Below are 19,976 nucleotides of genomic sequence, written 5' to 3'. Positions count from 1 at the left end.
CAGATAGGGCATACTCGTTCAAAATTCGTATGGATATCAAAGAGTTGACATGGTCAACTCCATTTTTTCTCGTTTAAAATAAATTCACAAACAATATGAAATCAAACAATTTTTCATTCTAAAATTTAAAATATATAGGAATTCCAGAAACTTGGGATTAGATAAAATGAATATTGTCATTTAAGAAAGAAAATATTATATAAAATATAATAAAAAAAAGTCCTTTTTTTTTTTTTGGATATAACTTTTAATATTTATAAGTTTTTAGAAAAGTATTTATTTTAATTCTGCATAATTTAAAATTTATTTGAATTTTTTCTTTAAAATAAGAAATTTTTCTAACAATATTTAGAAAAAAAAAAAAAGAGAACAGAAAGCACTTAAAAATTATCTACTTGAGGGTTGGTCTTCTTTGTATTTTAAAATGAAAATACAAATAAGTTTATCATGTTAAAGTTTTGACAATTCGGACGATACTTAAATAACAAAAAAAAAAAAAATATATTTTTCAAATACATAGCTAGTTACGTATTTGTTTTCTTTTTTCTCTATCTGCTGTCTTTTGTATTCAAAATATTGCATATGCTGAGGCGTCATACTTATTCTTTTTCAAATTCTTTTTTAAAAATTTCATAAAATTTTTATTTTTTTTTTTTTCAAATATGGTTATTTCACTTTATATATTGTATTGGAAAATAGCTACTCCAAATTATATTAAAATGTTAAGTATAACAAAAAACTTTATTATTATAAGATAAATTCTATGTTCTTTGCATATATGCAGGATGAATATTAATGTACATATTATATTATTATATCAATTTAATGATAACTTTTGTATTTTTACTTATAATGTAGAAATTGTGTTAAATGTATTGAATTATGAAGTACAATATTTTAAAAAAAAAAATTTATTTTATAAATATAAATTGAATTATTTATAATAATCATAAAATTTAAAATATAACTTTTATCAAAAGAAAATTAAATAATGGGGAAAGAAAATATAGTATAAAATTCAAAATTTGAAAAGAACTCTATGGATTCCATTCATAAAAAAACAATTGTATATGGTTGAATTTTTCAAATTGTATTTGAGAAGAGTATAAAAACTATGACAAAAAAAAAAAAAAAAACAAATTTAATCGTGAAATTTAAGTAACATCCGGTGTCCTTTGTGAAGTCAAAAATAAAATTTTCAATTTTTTTCTTTTATAGCTTGTATATACATATATAAAGAAAAAATAGCAATTTTCTGCAATATAAAATTTTGAATGGTAACAATATTTCATCACTTAAAGGCATGCAATAAATAAATTGGCCTAAATTGCTTTCTATCTTTGTACATTTCCATCACTCCCCTCCGCCGCCCCCCCCCCCCCCCCCTTTCAAATTTTTTGTGTTCGTATATTTTCTATTGTTGTACGTACTTATTTATATACATTCTAAGAGGGTTAAAAGCGTTCAGAAATAATAAAAAATGAAAAGCATACAATTTCTAGCTTTTCACATTAAATTTTTTTCATCTTCAAACATCCGCAGAAAATTTTTATGCAATTTCATTCAATTTCATTTTTCTTTTCTCTTATTTTGAAGTTCATTTTTTTTTTTTACTTTATTTTTTTAAACGTCGTGTCTACATTATTGTACAATGCAATCTTTTTACTCCTTTTAAGCTTCTTTGAAAATTAAAACGAAAAAAAAAAAAAAAAAAATATGTAAAAGAAAAAAAAAAGATGAAAAATTCATTATTAATTTTTGTTTTTTTTTTTTTGTGCTGCTCGTAGACAACCTAAGCACAAAAAATAACAATAAGAAGAAATTAAGTGAAAGGAAAAAAAAAAAAACGGAAGTCGACAAGAAAAAAATCCTATTATCAACTTTAAAAACGAGAAATTTCAAATGTGTAGACAGACAGTATTTTAAAAGAAAATAGACTGACCATAATAGTTCATTATTAAAGCAGGATATTAACTAATTTATGAGAATATTGGAAAATTTCCGAAATGTGTATAACTACCGTATTTCATATTTTCTTTTATAAATTGTAAAAATGTAAAGTGTGAATTTTAATTTCTCACCAAAATAATTTGATATTTTGAAAGCAATTCACTTTAGACCTGATAATTAACTCGAGTTGGAAGTAATTAAAATTTTTTTCTTTTGTTTAGTCGCGTGTTCTGTATTATTAATAAATTTGCCTTAATTTAACAATTTCTCATTCATATAATAATTTGTTTTGAAAAATTTGCTAGTTTTAGACCAAAAATTCATGACTTAATAGTATTAGGAATTAAACAATCTTGTTTATTGCAAAATTATTAATACCTACTTTATAATAATGCTAAAAGACTGTTACTGTTGAAAGGGAACAATTATTAACACTCTGAAAATTTGGTACAATTATTGACATACCGATTGACAATTTTTTACACCTTAATCGCGTATTTCACTTTTTCTTCGCACTTTCTATTCACTTTCAAATCAGAATTCTCCGTTTTTCTAATGGATATTTGATTTTTCCAATAAAATTACCCATTTTTTCAATTGAAGTTTTGTATTTTTCTCAAATTATCAACTAAATGTCTTAGCTTTTAAAACAATGTGAATAATAAAGTATCCATTTTAGAAAAAAAAAACGAGATACGTAAAACCTAATAAATCTTGTCACTTGAAAATTACGTTATGCAAGTATATGATAGTTACTCACTTTCTTTTCACTTGCCGAATAAAATAGCGAAACACACGACCGGGCTGTTAACCTTGACAAACATGTTATACACACAGACAAATTTAATTTTTTATATTATTAAATGTACTGATACAAAATAAATGCAGGCAACTTAATCTAAATAAAAACAGTTCCCTTCCTTACAAAATTACGTTTTTCTTGAAATCTTTTAAAATATGTAAGAAAAAAGCGAAAAAAAAAAAACCATTTTAATTTCAAAGATTAACAATTTTTTTGGTAAAATTCTTAAACTGTGAGCAGGCAAACAACAGCACAAACGTTAACATTTATTTTTTGTTGTACAAAATCATTTACAATTTACTATTTCTTCATCTTGAATTACGATAAAAAAAGAATTTGAAAAAATCGTATAAAAAAAAGAGGAAAAATTGTAAGAAAAAGATGAAAACGAGTAAAAGAAAAATTCTTTTTTAATACTTTTGAAGTAAATAAAAGTTAAAATAATAATGAAAAATTTGAGAGACAATAAACGACAACAATAACAAAAAAAAGGAAATATAAAAAACAACACAAAAGACAAAATACAGACGCACATTTCCATCCGTTTGGTATACCGTCTGTAAAAACAAAGTAAAATTAAAATTTACTCCCGCCTCTTATAATGAGACTTCATTTGTTTGTTGGGGGTTCTTCATACTCAAAAACGTAATAGGTACATCTTTAAATATATAATAATATTGTCTATTCATACAATAATTGAGATAAGGCGCAAAGAAAAAACAAAATTACAAAAATTTTACCCTTTTAAATGGTCTATTATAAAAAAAAATAAATATGAATTGAAATAAATATGTACAAAGATAATAAGCAAGAAATCTTGATATGCTATTCCACAACCCATCCCCCTTCAAATATAAAAAAAAAAATAAAACTTTGGTTTTTACCCTTTCTCTTAATTTAAATAATAACTGTTTGTCAATGGTTTTTAGAAAATATGAAAATGACAAAAGAAAATCAGCATGGCTTTTATATTTTATATGTAAAATAATTGTTCTATGTTACTATGGTAGTGTTAAATTCTTTCCTTTCTCCAGAAAAAAAAATAATAAAAAATCTTAATACAACACTAGAGTATATGAGTATAATTTGGAAAAAATTTAAATATGAGAAGAGAAAACAGTCTTTAAAATTCTTTTTCTTGTTTCGAAAACAAATCGTTTTGTTAATTTTTATTGTGATTTTTATGGTTGGTAGGATTTTGTTATTTTTGGGTGGAAGGGTGGAATATAATACTTTTCACAGTTCTCTAGATTTTAAACTGTTTATAGAATGTTTCTTTCCTTTTTATTTTGGGGCTAAATTCCCCTTTATATTTTGAATATGCCTTCCTAATATTATAAAATTGGAATTATACAAAAAATTTTTATTCTATATGAAACATTTACTTTAAGAATTTTTAAATTTACTTTTGTATAATTTTATAAATGTATATTTGTTTATTTGTGTAAGAAATTCTTAATTCATCCTGAATTATTTCTTTAATAGTTGCCTATTAATTTTAATTTTAAATTTAATTTTAATTAATTTTCTCACTACCTTTTTTCTATGACATATTTTAAAGGTGTTTCGAAATCACTTGTTATATTTAATTGTATACATTACATTTCACTGAATAATTTTAATAATGCTGAATGATTAGTGCTTTTCAACTTATAATTATTTCAATCATATATATATATTTTTTGTTAAATATTAAAAGACAATTTAAAACTAAGGGTAAAAATAAATAATTAATTTTAAGTATAATAGTATAATTCTTATGTATATTGATTGGCCTATAATTAAACATACAAATCCTTTGTGAAAATATGCATTTGAATATTAATTTTGGAAAAGAGAGTTAAGAAAAAGTATAGGGAGAAAATCTGTGTATAATATGATTGTGTTAATGTATTTTTTATGTTATTTTGTACTTGTGTCTTCCTCTAGTTTAAAAAATATTTCAAGGACATATTTTGTACATTAATATCAATATTGCATGATTACTCACATAATACTGTGAAATACTTAATATATAATATATACAATACTTACATAATGCAAGTATATTAAATATTATGTAATATAAAATGTCAACTTTTTCATTACAAGCAATTTAACTTTATAAAATAATTTAAGAGATATTATTTTTCAACTGAAAATTCACTTGATTCTACAATGTTTTTATTTAAAAACTGGTTCTCAATTGATTTAATTATTATTTTCAATAATTTTATAGATTGAAAGCAATTTTTGAAAATTATAAAATTTAATTATTTACATTGATATTACATCATATTTGATTTAAATATGGGAATTCTTATATAATAATTCTTAGCTAAGAAGAACCTAAAGTAGAGTAGAACGGCAGTAGAGCGCACCAACCTCAGGTGGGCAAATGGAACATTGTGTGATGCGGTGAAGAAGGTGTGGCTAAAGCTAAACTTGCGTTGCGCAAGGGACCTGATATCTCTCCAGCGGCAGGATATCGGAATTGTAATAGGGGTTCTCACGGACATTAACTGATTGGCGAACATGCAAGAAGGATGGGCCGCCCCCCACGCAGTGTCTGTAGAAGTAGCTGTGGTGAAGAGAGAGAGAAAACGGTGACTCACCTACTATGCTCATTTCCGTCGTTGGCAAACTTTTCGGTTTTGTTTTGGATAGGCTACAGACTTAGCGAATGTAAATTTTCGGGATCTTAACCGATTTGTGAGGAGTCCGAGCTGGTTCAAATAAGTAGCGGGAAGGGACAGATACGCAGTTCCACTTTGGCAGTTCCATTTTTACTCATATCAAAATTTTGTGACACTTTCAAAATATTTCATAAATTATATGCTATTAGGTATAATTACAGAACAAAAGTGTCTTAAAAGTCAAAATTATCCTTGTTTGAGAAGTTGTGTAATAAAATAATAGTAATCATATTATATAAACGTATTATAATTAAATACAAAATTCATGATATTTTATTGTTTTAACAATAATGGAATCTTTAAAAGTGTCTCATATGTATATATAGAAAAATGTTCTTTAACAATATTATTTGCTGTAATAATTATTCTTGTATTCTTCTTTAATAACGTTGCTATGGAGTACGTTATTCTGATGAAAAGAGTGAAATTTGTATTCTTATTATTATTGTCAAAACAATAAAAAGAAATTTAAGGAAAAAGAAACTCGTATAATGACAATAATTTGATTGTTTTTTTTTCTTTTTTCCTATTTTGTTCCATTTTATTATATAATCTGAGGTTAATTATAGGATACTTTTATAATTATGCTATATTTTAAGTATGTATACGTGTATGTGTGCTCCTTAAATATTTTTATATAAATAATGATGGGGGAACATTTAAAATTGATTTTCATGTAGACAAGAAGCAATCAGGAATATCAAAATTCTTAATATCAGGAATTTTGAACATTTATAAAGAAAGCACTTCTGTTTCGATTTTGTTTGCAACCATGCGTCAATAAGTGAGATATACGCATAATGTGGCACAAGTTGTTAAGTATAACTTCAATATTTTTGTTGAGAATTTTTGTTGAGTGTATTGAAATTTTTCATTTAGAGATGGCCGTCAAAGTTGAAAGACCCAAGTAGGACTAAAAAATTAGTAGCAAAGTGTTTTATAATTATTTAATTTTTGGCCAAATAAATATAAAATATTTTGTACCAACAGATAGACATACATCTCTCAAAAAAAAGTTTATTTACATGGAGAAACGCATATAAATCCCTAGCGTGGAGAAAGGCATTTCTGGCAATAATTCAACCTCCAAAATTTGAGGCCATCACATAACCTTCCTTATGGTATGAAATGTGGTCCGTAAAAAGGAAGTTCTTAAAAAATTTTAAATATATTCTAAATAGTGAATAATGATTTTATAAAAATGAGAGAATGTTGTTAAGAAAAAAATCCTTAAATCCTTTTTTGTTTTTTGTTAAAAAATATATTATTTTTTTCTCTATCATCTTAATAATGCACCTTTGACTACATGTTTTCATACATATTATGTAACACATATATTATGTGTATGCATATATGATAAACACACAATGTTATATATCTTGTTTATTGAAAATATTATTTAAAAAAAAAATAAGGATTTTACGTACAAGTATATATTTATCTAATATGTATATATGCCTGTATATTTTATAAATATATTTATTTAATCTATAATTCAAGATAACTAAATTCTACTTAAAAAATACAGGATGATTTCAATAAATTTTTAAGAATACTACCTACTCTAGTATATATACGAATCTGTACGCAAGGCTTATAAATCCAACTTATAATTTTTCAATAACAAGAACACCAAGTCGTGTACTACAGAGAATCCAATAGTATAACACATAATATAATTGTTTTATGAGCGGTATATAATATATATTAATTTATTTATAACTAATCAAATTGAATTTAAAATAAAATAAGCGAATTTAAATAAATTAAATTGATTGAATAAAAATATTTTAATAAAATTGTTTTCAAATATTTTTATAGATTCATAAGAGATAGCTAATTAAATTCTTTGATCATTTGATTTCTCAGTAAACACTATAGAATCTCTAATATTTTTATGTTATTACATAATCTATTCATTCCAATAATTAGTAAGAAATAAGATTTATTTAATTGAAAAAAATAATTCAGTGAAGTGATTTCAATAATCTAAAAAACGAAATCTATATAATTCTAAATTGGTTGCCTTCAAAACAATATTATGTATTAATTACAAAAAAAAAGAAAGAAAGGTTTATTTGAAAAAAAAGTAAAACTTAATCGTGCTTATAAATATTTAGGTGTAGTATTAATTTCCAATATTTTTTTCGTTGTATTAAATTAATTAATATAAGTATAATGGTTTTTATCGTAGAAATATAATATAATAAAAATCGAGAGATATTATACAATAATAGAGTAAATTTGTAAAAATTTGAGAAGCTTAGAATGCAAAAATTAAAATATAAAAGCAATTGAATTTGAAATTGCAAAATGGTAGTTACTCAGGTTCGTAAAAGTTTCTTCAATTTCAGTAAGAAATCTTATATGATAGAGGAAAAAATTATTAAAGAAAAAATTCAAGTGAGCACAAAAATTATTACAAAAGTAGAACTTTCCATCTTATCCAGACATATATATACATATATAATTACGAGGTCTATGAACTTGCACAAGTATTTACCAGGTCTATCAATTATATACTTCTATATCTATATTAAATATTTAATTGTAGTATTAATTAATAGATAAATTCAGCATGATTGAGTAATGTAGACAAGAAAAAAAGGAATATGTCCTTATATTTTTTAATTATTTCATTTCAAGTAAGTAAAGTATGTCTAAAAAAAAGTGTATGTCTAAAAAAATGTATAATTAAATATTTTATGAAATATATGTACATATTATGTACAAATTGTTCTTGAAAATGCGCACACGTGTTTGAATAATATATAAAATATAGACGTATATCGTAGGCTTTTATTTCGATAAAAATGTACATATTTTTAATAATTAGGTATGTCTATAATTATACATAGAATTCATATATATATATATATATATATATATATATATATATATAGTTTTATGTTCAGATAAATATTTTCTGATTGATTTCATAAAATTTTACTAATATTGTAACTTTAATATTAAGTGAAGGTTAAAGCGTGGCTCATCCTGTATAGATTTTTAGGTATATGTTATATGAAATTAAAAATATATTTTATACTAAATTTGACCCTCATGAAAACAACATGTTGATAAATGATCTATATATATATATATGCAAAAAATTCAAAATCTCTTCTTTTTGTTTTGCTTTCTCTTTTCTTTTTTTTTGCTTTTATATTAAACAACGATACATTATACATAATTTCTTTTTTCTATTTTTTCTATCATTTTGTTGTTGCATATTTCTAAATCAAGGCAAAAGAATGTCCTTTTTTTTTTTTGAAACAAAGAAAATTAAAAGAAGAGCAAAACTCATAAATGATCTATTTTGGGATTGTTTCTCTCTTAATTTTTGTTTTGTTGGAGCTTCTTTGCTCTATACTTTTGTCTAATATGATGTTTTTGTAATTTTTCTATCTTAAAATTCTTATGTTTTTAAACGTGTTATCCTTATTGTTGTAAATGTAACTATTACTGCTGCTGCTGCTGCTGCTCTTATTGTTGTTGTTTGTTTCTATATTATTTTCCCTCTAGGCATGACTTCATTTATTCATTTTACATCTTGTAATATGAGAGTATAAATATTTTTTCATTTCTTTTTCTATTTTTGTTGTTTTTTTTTTATTTTTGTTTTTCATTCCTGTTCTTTCGTTTGATTTTTATCCTTGGTAAACCTTTTAAACTCTTGAAAAAAATTATCATATTTTTCTATTTTTTTTTTTGTTTTATTTTTTTTCGTTTTCGTTTTTTTATTTATTTTCATTTCAATTTTTTTTCTTTTTTTTCGGAAAGGTCCTTGAAAAGTAACCAGTATTACTACACGATCAAAATAGAAATATGTATAGAATTTTGTATAATATGATTTTGTGTAGAAAAAAAAAATATATGAATAGCAATTTCATCGTTATAATAATATTTTTAAGAGAAGAATAAAAAAACAACAAAAAACAAAGAAATGAAAACAAAAAAGGATAACAGATTCAGTATGAGAGCAACACAGGGCAACAATAAAGTGAAAAAGAATGAAATCTTATATAGAATTTTCAATGGGATTAATATGGTAACTAACACCAGGTATACATACAAAATATTTCAATCAAAAATGTATAAAGTGATAAAAGAGAAACAAAGGAGGAGAGATGTTATGTAAGTCAGGGGTTGTGAATCTTGATAATCAAAAGGATCGCAAATTATTATTATTATTATTTTTTTTTTCGTAAAATATTGCTATTTTTTTATTTATCAATTTTAAAAAATCTATTTTACAAAAAAAGAATTTCATAAATTTATAAATTTTTTTTATTAATTTAAGAAAAATTTATTTATTAAGCACAAACAAGAAAAACAAAAAAGAAAATTTTTCAAATTATTTCATATTTAATTTAATTGTACTCTTATATTCTAGCTAAACATAATTTTCTTGAGGATTTCAACATTTTAAATTAAAATTCAATTGATTTTTTTTTTTTTTTCTTATTTGATATTTTTCTTTTGATTGATATGATTTGTTTGTGTTTCCAGTTTAATAAAAAACCATACAGTTACACACATGCATGTTCCTTTTTCAGAACTTAATCAAGAGAATATTAATTTCGGAAGCAAAAAATAAATAATAAAAAAAAATTTTGAAAACTTAAAAACAATCCTTTGAAAAACTCAAGTAATTTAATGAATTTATTTACACTCATGTGAGCGCACGTGTATCTTAAATATTCTTGATTAACCTTATAATTTTCTTTTTTTTTTTTAAAGTAAATTCTGTTATTTTTTCGAAAGTATACAAGGATATTCAGATATTAAAATATAAAAACGATTTCTAGATACATATTTTATGATTAGTTTGAAATTATTCATTCAATTTGCTTTAAAAATTTAAGTTCATTTAGAAAACTAAGCTTTACTCTTAATTCAACGTGTGGTACTTAATTATACAATAATAAAAGGGAAAATTTAAAATATGTGTGAAACTACTTCAATATTTTAAAATATTTTAAGACCTAATGCAACATGCAAAATATGTGTTTAACCCATTACTGGTGATTTCCGATACCTAAAACACAAAATTTTAATTTCTTAAAGGCTTACTCAGAAAAGAGAAAGTGAGTGATAATTTTCAAAATATTTCGAAGTTAGAATGAACAGAATTGTTAAAAAAAAAAAGAGAATAAATTATAAAGCAGAAAGATATAAAAAAATTGTAAAAATTTGAGAAGCTTAGAATACAAAAATTAAAATATCAACTGAAAATATATCGAACGAATCCAAAAAATTAATAGAAACCGAAAGTCTAACGTGAATATAAAATAAGTAAAAAAATGACAAGACATTTTAATTAAATTCCTTTAAATGTTGCAGAAAAAAAAAAATATTTTAGTACTTTATTTTCATATTTTTTTTTTCAAGTAAATTATGTAAAAATTTTTCCAAATTTTTTTTTCCTGGTTTCTATCTAACTCAATTCTATTCCTTTCAATGGTTTCTTCGTTTTTGTTATTCTTTTTCATTTTTTACACACTTTCATTTAGATTTTGTTTTTTTTGTGTTTCCACGTTACTTATAAATATAATACTTACATAAAACTGTTAACTCTACTTCAGCACTTAAAGGTTTTGGTGACATAACATTGTTTGCTTCACACCTGAATATTTTTTTATTGTGACTTGGTTCAGCAACAAATTTATAAATATTTTCAGATAGTCTTCCACTTGTTCTGTAATAATAAAAAGCACAAAAAAAAAAAAAATTAAAATTTTATTATCGTTATGTATATTAATGTACACCATTATAAATGTATGTATATATGAATTATTTTTATGTAGAAATGTAAACAATTATAGAAATGTTTTGAAGTAAAAGAGAAAAAAAAAAATGGTTAGAAAATATTCACAGACAAAGAAAAAAAAATTTTTTTTTTTTTTTTGCTGTTGAAAATAAATGTGAATAAAGTACGATATAAAAACAGATCCTTAGGCGCCTACTTAAATTTATTAGAGTTTTCCCTATATAGAATGAAAGGGACTTTACAAGGTATCATTTTTTATTTATTCTTTTTTTTTTTTTTGGTTTTGTGTTTGGAACTTTTAATTTTTATTTTTATTTTTATTTTTTTTTTTGTGTTATACAAGTTTAGATAAATTTTCGAATATTAATTTGAATAAAATAATATACGATCATGAGAGGATACGGAGAGAGGTGAAAAGAGAGAGAGAGAGAGAGAGAGGGAAAGAGAAGATATATGTGGAGAAAAGGATTTTTATTTTTATTTTTTTTTTTGTAACTGTGGACAAAACAAAATATAAAAAAAAAGATTCACCACAAAATTTGGTGAATCAAATTTATTTTTGGTTTTATTGCATTAACTTTTCTCAGAAATGAAAAAGGGGGGGGGGGGGGGAAAGTGTATAAAATATTTAGGAAATTTTTTTTTGTTTTTTTGTTTCATTTGAATTTAATTCTATTTTAAAATGAATTTTATTTTTTTTAATTGTATCTCAGATTATTTGGTAAAGTTTCTTTTAATTGCACAAAAAAAGTTTCTAAAATATATGAAAATTGTGTTTTTTCATTATTATTGTTATTATTTCATATATTTAGTATATAATTTAATTTTTTTTTTTTGAATAAAAGTAATTTTAGTTCTGTGTCAGCCAAAGAGCAACAAAACAAAAAGAAAACTAAATATAAGTAAAAATTTATTTTTAAAATATTTAGTAGAAATAATTTACAATTTGTTTGGTTTACAATTAAGTTTATTGTTAATTCATTAAAGTTAGGGAAAAAAAAATAATAAAAATAATAAAATAAAATATAATTGCATTTTTACAATTTATTCAAAAATTTTTGAATTGAAATAGTTGGTAAAATAAGTTTTGTAATTTTTATGAAATTTTAAAGGCTTCTTTAGTATGGTCGGTGAATGTCAAAAGAGTGATTCAAAAATTAATTATTATTTTATTATCGCATTAAAGAACAAAGACTTATTTTTTTTTTTAAATAAAAAAATTCAAATTGAATTCAAGTGTTTAAAATATTAACTACAGTTTGCATTTCAATTTCATTTAATTGCATTTGGACTTATTTTAAATTTTTTATATAAAAATGCCCTTGTATTACTACTTCCCGTTAATTTACGTTAATAGGAGGAATAACATTAAATAATCATAATGAGAAAATATATTTAGTGTTAATTTGAGTATAATTAATAAAATAATTGGAAAAGAATGGAAATTTGCCTGTCTTTGCGTATATAAGAAGTTAGTAACGAAATTATAGAACTATGAATTTGTAATGGAATAGTCATATGAATTTATTCTGAAAATTCTTAAATTTTTAGCTTAAAAAATTATTTTTTAAAACCTCAATTTGAAATTAAATACAAAAATAATTTTTTAGAATATATTTGGAAAAAGGATTTCCAGGATTTGTTCTTGGAAAAAATTTTATTATAAATCTGAAAATACAAGTTGATATAACCAAGTTTTCAGACATTAGAGTAGATTATTAAGCAAGCCAATATGAGATGAGTGAAGAAGTGTTTTTTTTATCAAATTCGAAATTTAATATTCATGCTTTGATATCAATTACCTTTGTATTATTATATTACTATAAGAAAAATTCTAATTATCATTAACTAAGTGTGATAATTGGCTATATTTATAACAAAATTGTTATTTTAATTGATAATTAGCTTGATTTTAATTATTAATCAGAAATAATTTTAATTTTATAATATACTTATATATGAACCCCTTGAAAATATATTGCAAAAATCTCAATGCAAATACCAATAATTTTTCATCTTAATTATTAGCGCTATTAACCAATGTAAGTAATATTAAATGAAGTTATATTTAAACATAATTATGTATTACAAAATATTACTAGCTTCTAGTTAAGTTATTGTTGAAATTATTTCAAGTATTTACGAATAGTTATATTCATATATAACTATTAAAGAATATACGAATTAATAATGATTATATACAGAACACTAATTGGATTATTGATATGTCTCCAAAAAAGTTTTAAAGACTTTTTATTCTTATTCTCTTTTCCATTAACAGATTTAAATAATTTCTCTAGAAGCGCGACTAAATTCTATAAAATAAGAGAAAGAAAATAAGAAAAATAAATGCAAGAGAAAAAATTAACGTAAGAAATACTAACCAAGACAAGAATATTGTTATCTCATTTGCTCCGCTTTTTCTTTTTCTTATTTTTTTTTTTTTCACCATATTTTTTTCTCTCTTATTTCTTCTCAGATTAATTTTCTTCTCAAAATATTTTCTTTTAATTAATTTTCTTGAATAGATTTCGTTTCTTTGCTCTTTATATGGAATATTTTGTTAAAACTATATTATATTACGAAGAGTTTTTCAGTGTTTTTAAGGAAAATAAAAAAAAAAGAAAATTAAAAATAAAACCAAGTCAAGGAATGAAAACAAAAAGAAAAACGTAAGGAAAATATGGAATAAATTTCGAAGAACTTTTTCTCTCAGAAAAGTTTTTTCTTTATTAAAGTCAGAAGTTATTTGAGAAAACATTTTTTTTCCCACTTTTTATGCAATTAAATGGTCCTTGCACAAGTTCCTACTTACGGTAAGCAATTGGATTGGAATAAAAATATGTGAATAGTAAAAAATTGGTAGTATTAAAGAAAAAATTCCTTTTTATCCTTAAAATTGAGTTCTTATCAAAATTCATTATATAATGTAGATAATATACAAAAATGATTTGGTTTTTCGAGCAAAAACAACCATCTATATTTCATTAATATTCAGTTCGGGAATATTTTTTTTAGGCTGCTTAAACTTTAATAAGCAAAATTTTAATTACCAATACTGAAAATTTTAAAATGAAATTTAAGCAAAATTTCTAATAAAATTCTTACAAAATTTGCATAAATAAATTTCAAATTTTGAAATTTTCACTTATCTTTTTCTCCGATCTTATTCTATGAAATTTTACATCTTGCCAAATATTTTTTGTATAAACTCAGAAAACAAAATGAATAATGTTTAACTAATTTCTTATTTTAAAGAACAAAAACAAAAGAAAAAAGAAATGTAGAAAAAGAAAAATTACTTTCCTCTTGAATTTATGTTCTAGCTCTTAGAGATAAGAATTAAAAGGTCACCCCGAAAAATTCGATTTAAAAATAATTCGCTAAAGAATATAATAATAAGAAAAGAAATGCGAAAAATGAAAAAAATAATCTGAATAATTTAATAAATTTATGCAACTTCATAAACTTAAAATTGCAATTTAGTGCATAATTATGAGATATTCTTTAATTTTATGCCATAATTCGTTTATAAAAAAAAGTTATATTAGTTATATAAGACAGTATAGAAAGAAACGACAAAAAAAAAATTAAATCCTCATTTTTTATTTTATACTAATTAAGTTTCTTTATAGTCAAAACTATTTAATTGAATTTTACCATAATTATATTAGAAAAAAATACGTAATAAATTAAAAAAAGAATATACAAAATTTTATTAAACAAATTGATTAATGTGGAATATGAGGCCATTTCTCAGATTCTTTTACGTATCATAATATGAAATGAATTTAAATATACTTGCATAAGTAAGCAAATACATAACAATTTCCATACTTATTTCATATACTCTTATATAAATTATTATATAAACGCATCTATACATCGCATACTTGCGAGAACAATGACATAAGTCAAAATGTAGAGTCGCAATCTTGCTTCTATTGCTATTATAGAAAGCCTTTCTGCAACAAAATAATACATTTTAGATTTCGATAGTAATTTACAATTAGCTATATGAGGCGCTCATCGCATTAGTCACCTACTTGCAAAAATGATATTTCGAGTAAATTGCGATTGAAATTTTAAATACTTAATTTTTAAGCAAATTTTTAAAAGGAAAACAAACTTATATCAATATAGAGAAGTATATTAAGTGTTTCGGAAATATAAAATAATTGTTAAGGCCATTATACAGATCTATTTATACTAATAAATCAATTTTGCAAAAATATTGGATAGACCACTAATGCACTGAGTCCCTCATTTTAAATTTCGGAAATCACAGTTATATTTTTGAGTTGTGTCGTTATTCTTCCCAATGTACGACATATCCTCTTATATATTTTACATTAAAGGTGTCCAATATCACATTGTAATTAAAATGTACAAAATATTATGATTTTCACCTTAAAAATAATAAAAATAAACAAATTTCTTTTTTCCACTTTCCCCATTAACTATGTCGTTGTATACAATTATAATATACATACAGTATATTATACAATAATATGTACGTATTTTATTTGTATAAAATGTGTTAAAATTTTTTGAGGTTAAATTAAATAAAATATCAAAAATATTTAAATAAAAAACCACTTTTGTATACCTTTATAATTAAAACCATTGTTACAATGTAGCTATTGGAATAATGTGCATGTATAAATAAATTTATCGCAAAGAAATTTTTTAAATTATTGCATAATTTCAGGAACAAAAAAAAATTTCCCTTTTTGTTTTTTTAATAATGAAATTTATAACGTACAATAAATACTTGTATAATTTTTTTTATTTTTTTTTTTTTTTTGTCAAAGTTTTTGTAATTTGATGACATTTACATTTTATTTATAAATTATTATGGTAATTTAAAATATAATGAATTTATGGTATACTTACAGTGGGAATGGAAAAGAATTTTATTCACAATTTTTCATTTTTTTGGTTTAATAAAAAAATAATGTGCACTTATTTTGTACTATACGTAAAATTGTACTTATTTCAAATTTATTTAAAAATGCCTCATTTTATATCGTAATTTTTCGTGCAATAATTTTCAAATTTTCATAAAAATTTTGTTTATTAAAGTTGTTATATTGCAGTCATCAGTTCTTAACTTCCAATTAAGAAAATTTTTAAAGTTTAATATGTAGTGAAGAAACTATACTTGCACTTAACTGGTAACTATAATTTTTTATTCAGAATAATTTACAGGATAAGAATTTAGTTATATGAATATAACAATAATTCTGTTTTAAAAATCCATTTAATCTTTCATTTTAGAAATCAAATAAAAAAGTTGAATAGAAATAAAATAAAAATAAAAAATTTGCTTATTTCAATATTTAATTTACATATTGTTTTTGATCGGTCAACTTTATATCAATTTTATTATTTAAACGATATGTTTTATATAATATACATATATATGTTATTCATAAATTTAAATCCTTTAACATTGAATTGAAATAACGTTATTATTAAATTCAATTATACTTATTTGTATATTTTATTGTAACTATATTCAAAATGTATAAATTTTAATTTTAAGCTCTAAAAAGCGTGTAATTAATTTTTGAATAAATTTTTAATCTTAAAATTCCTCTATATTTTCTGGATATTTTTAATATTATTTTTATTATTGTTTTAATATAATATAGCAAATATATTTTTTGTATAATATTTTAAAATTTATATTATATACTAAGTCATGTTCAGTATTATTAATTATTCATTTGTATAATAAATACATAAATATTGTAATATTTAAATTTTCTTTACAAAATGCTCAAGGTATATTTATGTGCAATATTCAATATATTTAAATATTTTAAATGTATATATACATTTGTATACAATAAGTGCAGGAGAAATAATATAACATTTTAAATTTAAAATTTATTAATTTATTATTTAGAAATTTTATAGGCTATTAGTATAATTTTATACTAATATATAATTTAAAAGATTTTCCTATTTTAAACTTGTTTTAAATAATAATGTAAAATATTCAATAGAATAATTTCAAAAATTTTATTACCTATGTATACATAATAAAACCATAGTATATATATGAAAAATGTATATTTTATGTTATAAGAATTAATTGCTATGAAATGTCGCATTGTATATTTCATATTATGTATTACAAATTTTTGGTGCAAGCAAAAAATTTATTTTAAACAATTTATTCTACATTTTGATATTATGTTATAAAATCGTATATAATTAAATTATATATAAATTCTTAATGACAAGAGTGTTACCATTAAATTTTTTTGTTTTTATTTTTTTTTTATAAGAAACATTAAAATTAATTTCAAGATTAAATTTAATTCAATATTAAAATACTTGGTGATTATTATGAAAAATGAGTGTATTTTATGGAAATTTTTGAATAAGTTTTAATATAGATATTTTGTTGTCAAACTATAGTTAAATAATAAAAAAAGGCGTTGTAAACAATTTTCAAAATATTAGAAATACTGCAGAAACTAATATCATTCCAAAATTTCTTTTCATTCTGAAATTTTTGAATTATTATTTTACTTTACTTTAGTGAACACATAAAACATAAAATTTATTGAAATTAGAAAATTCAGAATGTTACAGAATTTTATTGATTCAATTGTGTTAAAATTTACTAAAATTACAACTAGTACGATTATTCTAGCAATAGTCTTTATAATTTTTTCATTGAAAATAATTCGATTATGAATTTTCTTATTTCTTTTATTTTTAAGGCTAAATATTGTATAAACAATAACATTATTAACAATATTATTCTGACTAACGAATCATAATAAAATAAATTCAATTGAATTTTTTGTTTCTATAATTTCCATCCATGGTACTCCAAATAAATTATAATTCGCATAATTATTCTTTCAATAGAATTCACAAATATGTTTAAAATTAAAAAATTTATACAAAATCAATTTTGAACTTTTTGCATTTCTATAACATTCATACAAATATATGCATTATTTATTAGAATGTTCATAATATTACAATGATAACCACAATTTAAAAAAAAAATATTTAAAAAAATTTAATATAGTCATTAGGAAAACCTAATTAGGTTATAATATTATATCTTAACACCATAAATAATTGGCGCTATGAAACAAGTTCTTTTACAAAGAATTTTTATATTTCACTGTTAACGAATATTATTCTAATAATTTCCAAGATTTAGTTTCGATATTTAAAATTACAGAAATTTGTGGAATTATTGCGGTATTCATTGAAATTAACTCACATTTATTTGAGTGTGATTTCATATAAGTTGCTAATATATTTATGTATTTTTATTACAGGTGCGATTTACAGGATACTAAACTAAATTTTGTATGAATAAAGAAGGTTAATATTAATGTTCTTCGGATTTATCTCGAAAACGTTGGTTATTTATTACCGAAAAGTTCAATTTGAAAAATAATTTCGGAAAAGAACACAATTTTCGTTATATGTTCGATTTCTTTCATCCTGATTTTATATATAATTTTTCTAATTGTTTTGATCTTAATTTATAACGCCCAAAAATATAACAACAAAAAACAAAGAAGATGGCTTTAATATATTATGAATAAAACACAAAAAGCTGATAATGGAATTATTAATAAGAATGTACTGAAATTATCATTGTAATTACAGGAGTGTGATATCATAATAAAAAGAATTTAAAACCATAATATTTCCACTAGGAAAACAGAAAAATATTATCGAGTATGATGCTTGAAAATACTACAATCCACTTACAGCTTCGAATGAAAAACGTAATTGAATTCAAATAGAAACAAACATAATTTTATCTTGCATTAGGTTTGATAGTTATTCTTCTGGAATATTTCAATCGAAATTTTTTAAAATTTTTATTTTTCTTTTTTTATAGCTAAGCTAATTTTTTGTATATTGAAGAATTTCTAATAAAATTTCTATTTGATTATAATGAAATCGTAATTTATAGAAATTTACAAATCGTAGTATGTATTAATATTAATATTTTAAGAATCCTTTTGTAATAAAAAGAAATTCAGTCGAATTAAGTTATTAATCTTTTCACAAAGCTGGTTAAATCATCACTTCTATTATCACTTTTCCTTGTGCTATCAATTTATTTTAAAAAATCAAATCACAATTAAATTCTATACAATATTTGTGTTGTAGGAGTGATTTTCAAAATAGATACCAAATGATGTTATACTACATACTGGGTATTCCGGGTTATTCCGGTTACCTGGTAGACCCCAACAAAATGTAATTTGTTGATTTCTCTTTTATAAAAATTATAATATTATGTTTTAATTATTCTAATTTTTTTTTTCTCTTAATAGATTACCTGCCAATAAAATTATGTGCTATTATAATTTTTATCAAATTATAAAATTTTATTAGAACATGAAATGAACATTTCTGATAAGCGTGTAACATAAATTTTATAATTTTGAAAAAAAATTAAATAAATACAATAATAAAAATCATAAATATTGAATTATTATTTTGAATATCAATTATTTATTAGAGTTACTTTTATAAAGCTTTAGGGCAATTTTTAAATTATTTTTGTATAAAATTAGATTAGAATTGTATGTCTAATTTATATGTGAAAAAGAAAAATATTAGAATACAAATAAAAAATTAAATTAAAATTCATTTTGGATAACAATCATGCAATTTATTTTAAAAATTGAATTAATTACGTAATATAGGTAAGTATATCCAATTTCAAATATTTTATAATTTACGGTGAAATCGTTCAAATTTATAAAAGTTATTT

General features: G+C 21.8%; 1 protein-coding gene across 1 annotated transcript in view; it reads right to left on the bottom strand.

The window, feature by feature from the left end:
• Positions 1–19,976, bottom strand: part of LOC129606636 (nephrin) — a 504,217-nt gene that overhangs the window by 171,423 nt on the left and 312,818 nt on the right. The window contains exon 6 of the mRNA XM_055517050.1: positions 10,992–11,128. Coding sequence (XP_055373025.1) covers positions 10,992–11,128 — 137 coding nt within the window. The remainder of the gene's footprint in view (positions 1–10,991; positions 11,129–19,976) is intronic.

The sequence above is a fragment of the Condylostylus longicornis genome, unplaced genomic scaffold (genome assembly GCF_029603195.1).
Source record: "Condylostylus longicornis isolate FDR11 unplaced genomic scaffold, ASM2960319v2 ptg000020l, whole genome shotgun sequence".
Taxonomy (NCBI): domain Eukaryota; kingdom Metazoa; phylum Arthropoda; class Insecta; order Diptera; family Dolichopodidae; genus Condylostylus; species Condylostylus longicornis.
The sequence above is the reverse complement of the archived record's forward strand: the minus strand, read 5'-3'. Positions and strand labels throughout refer to the sequence as shown.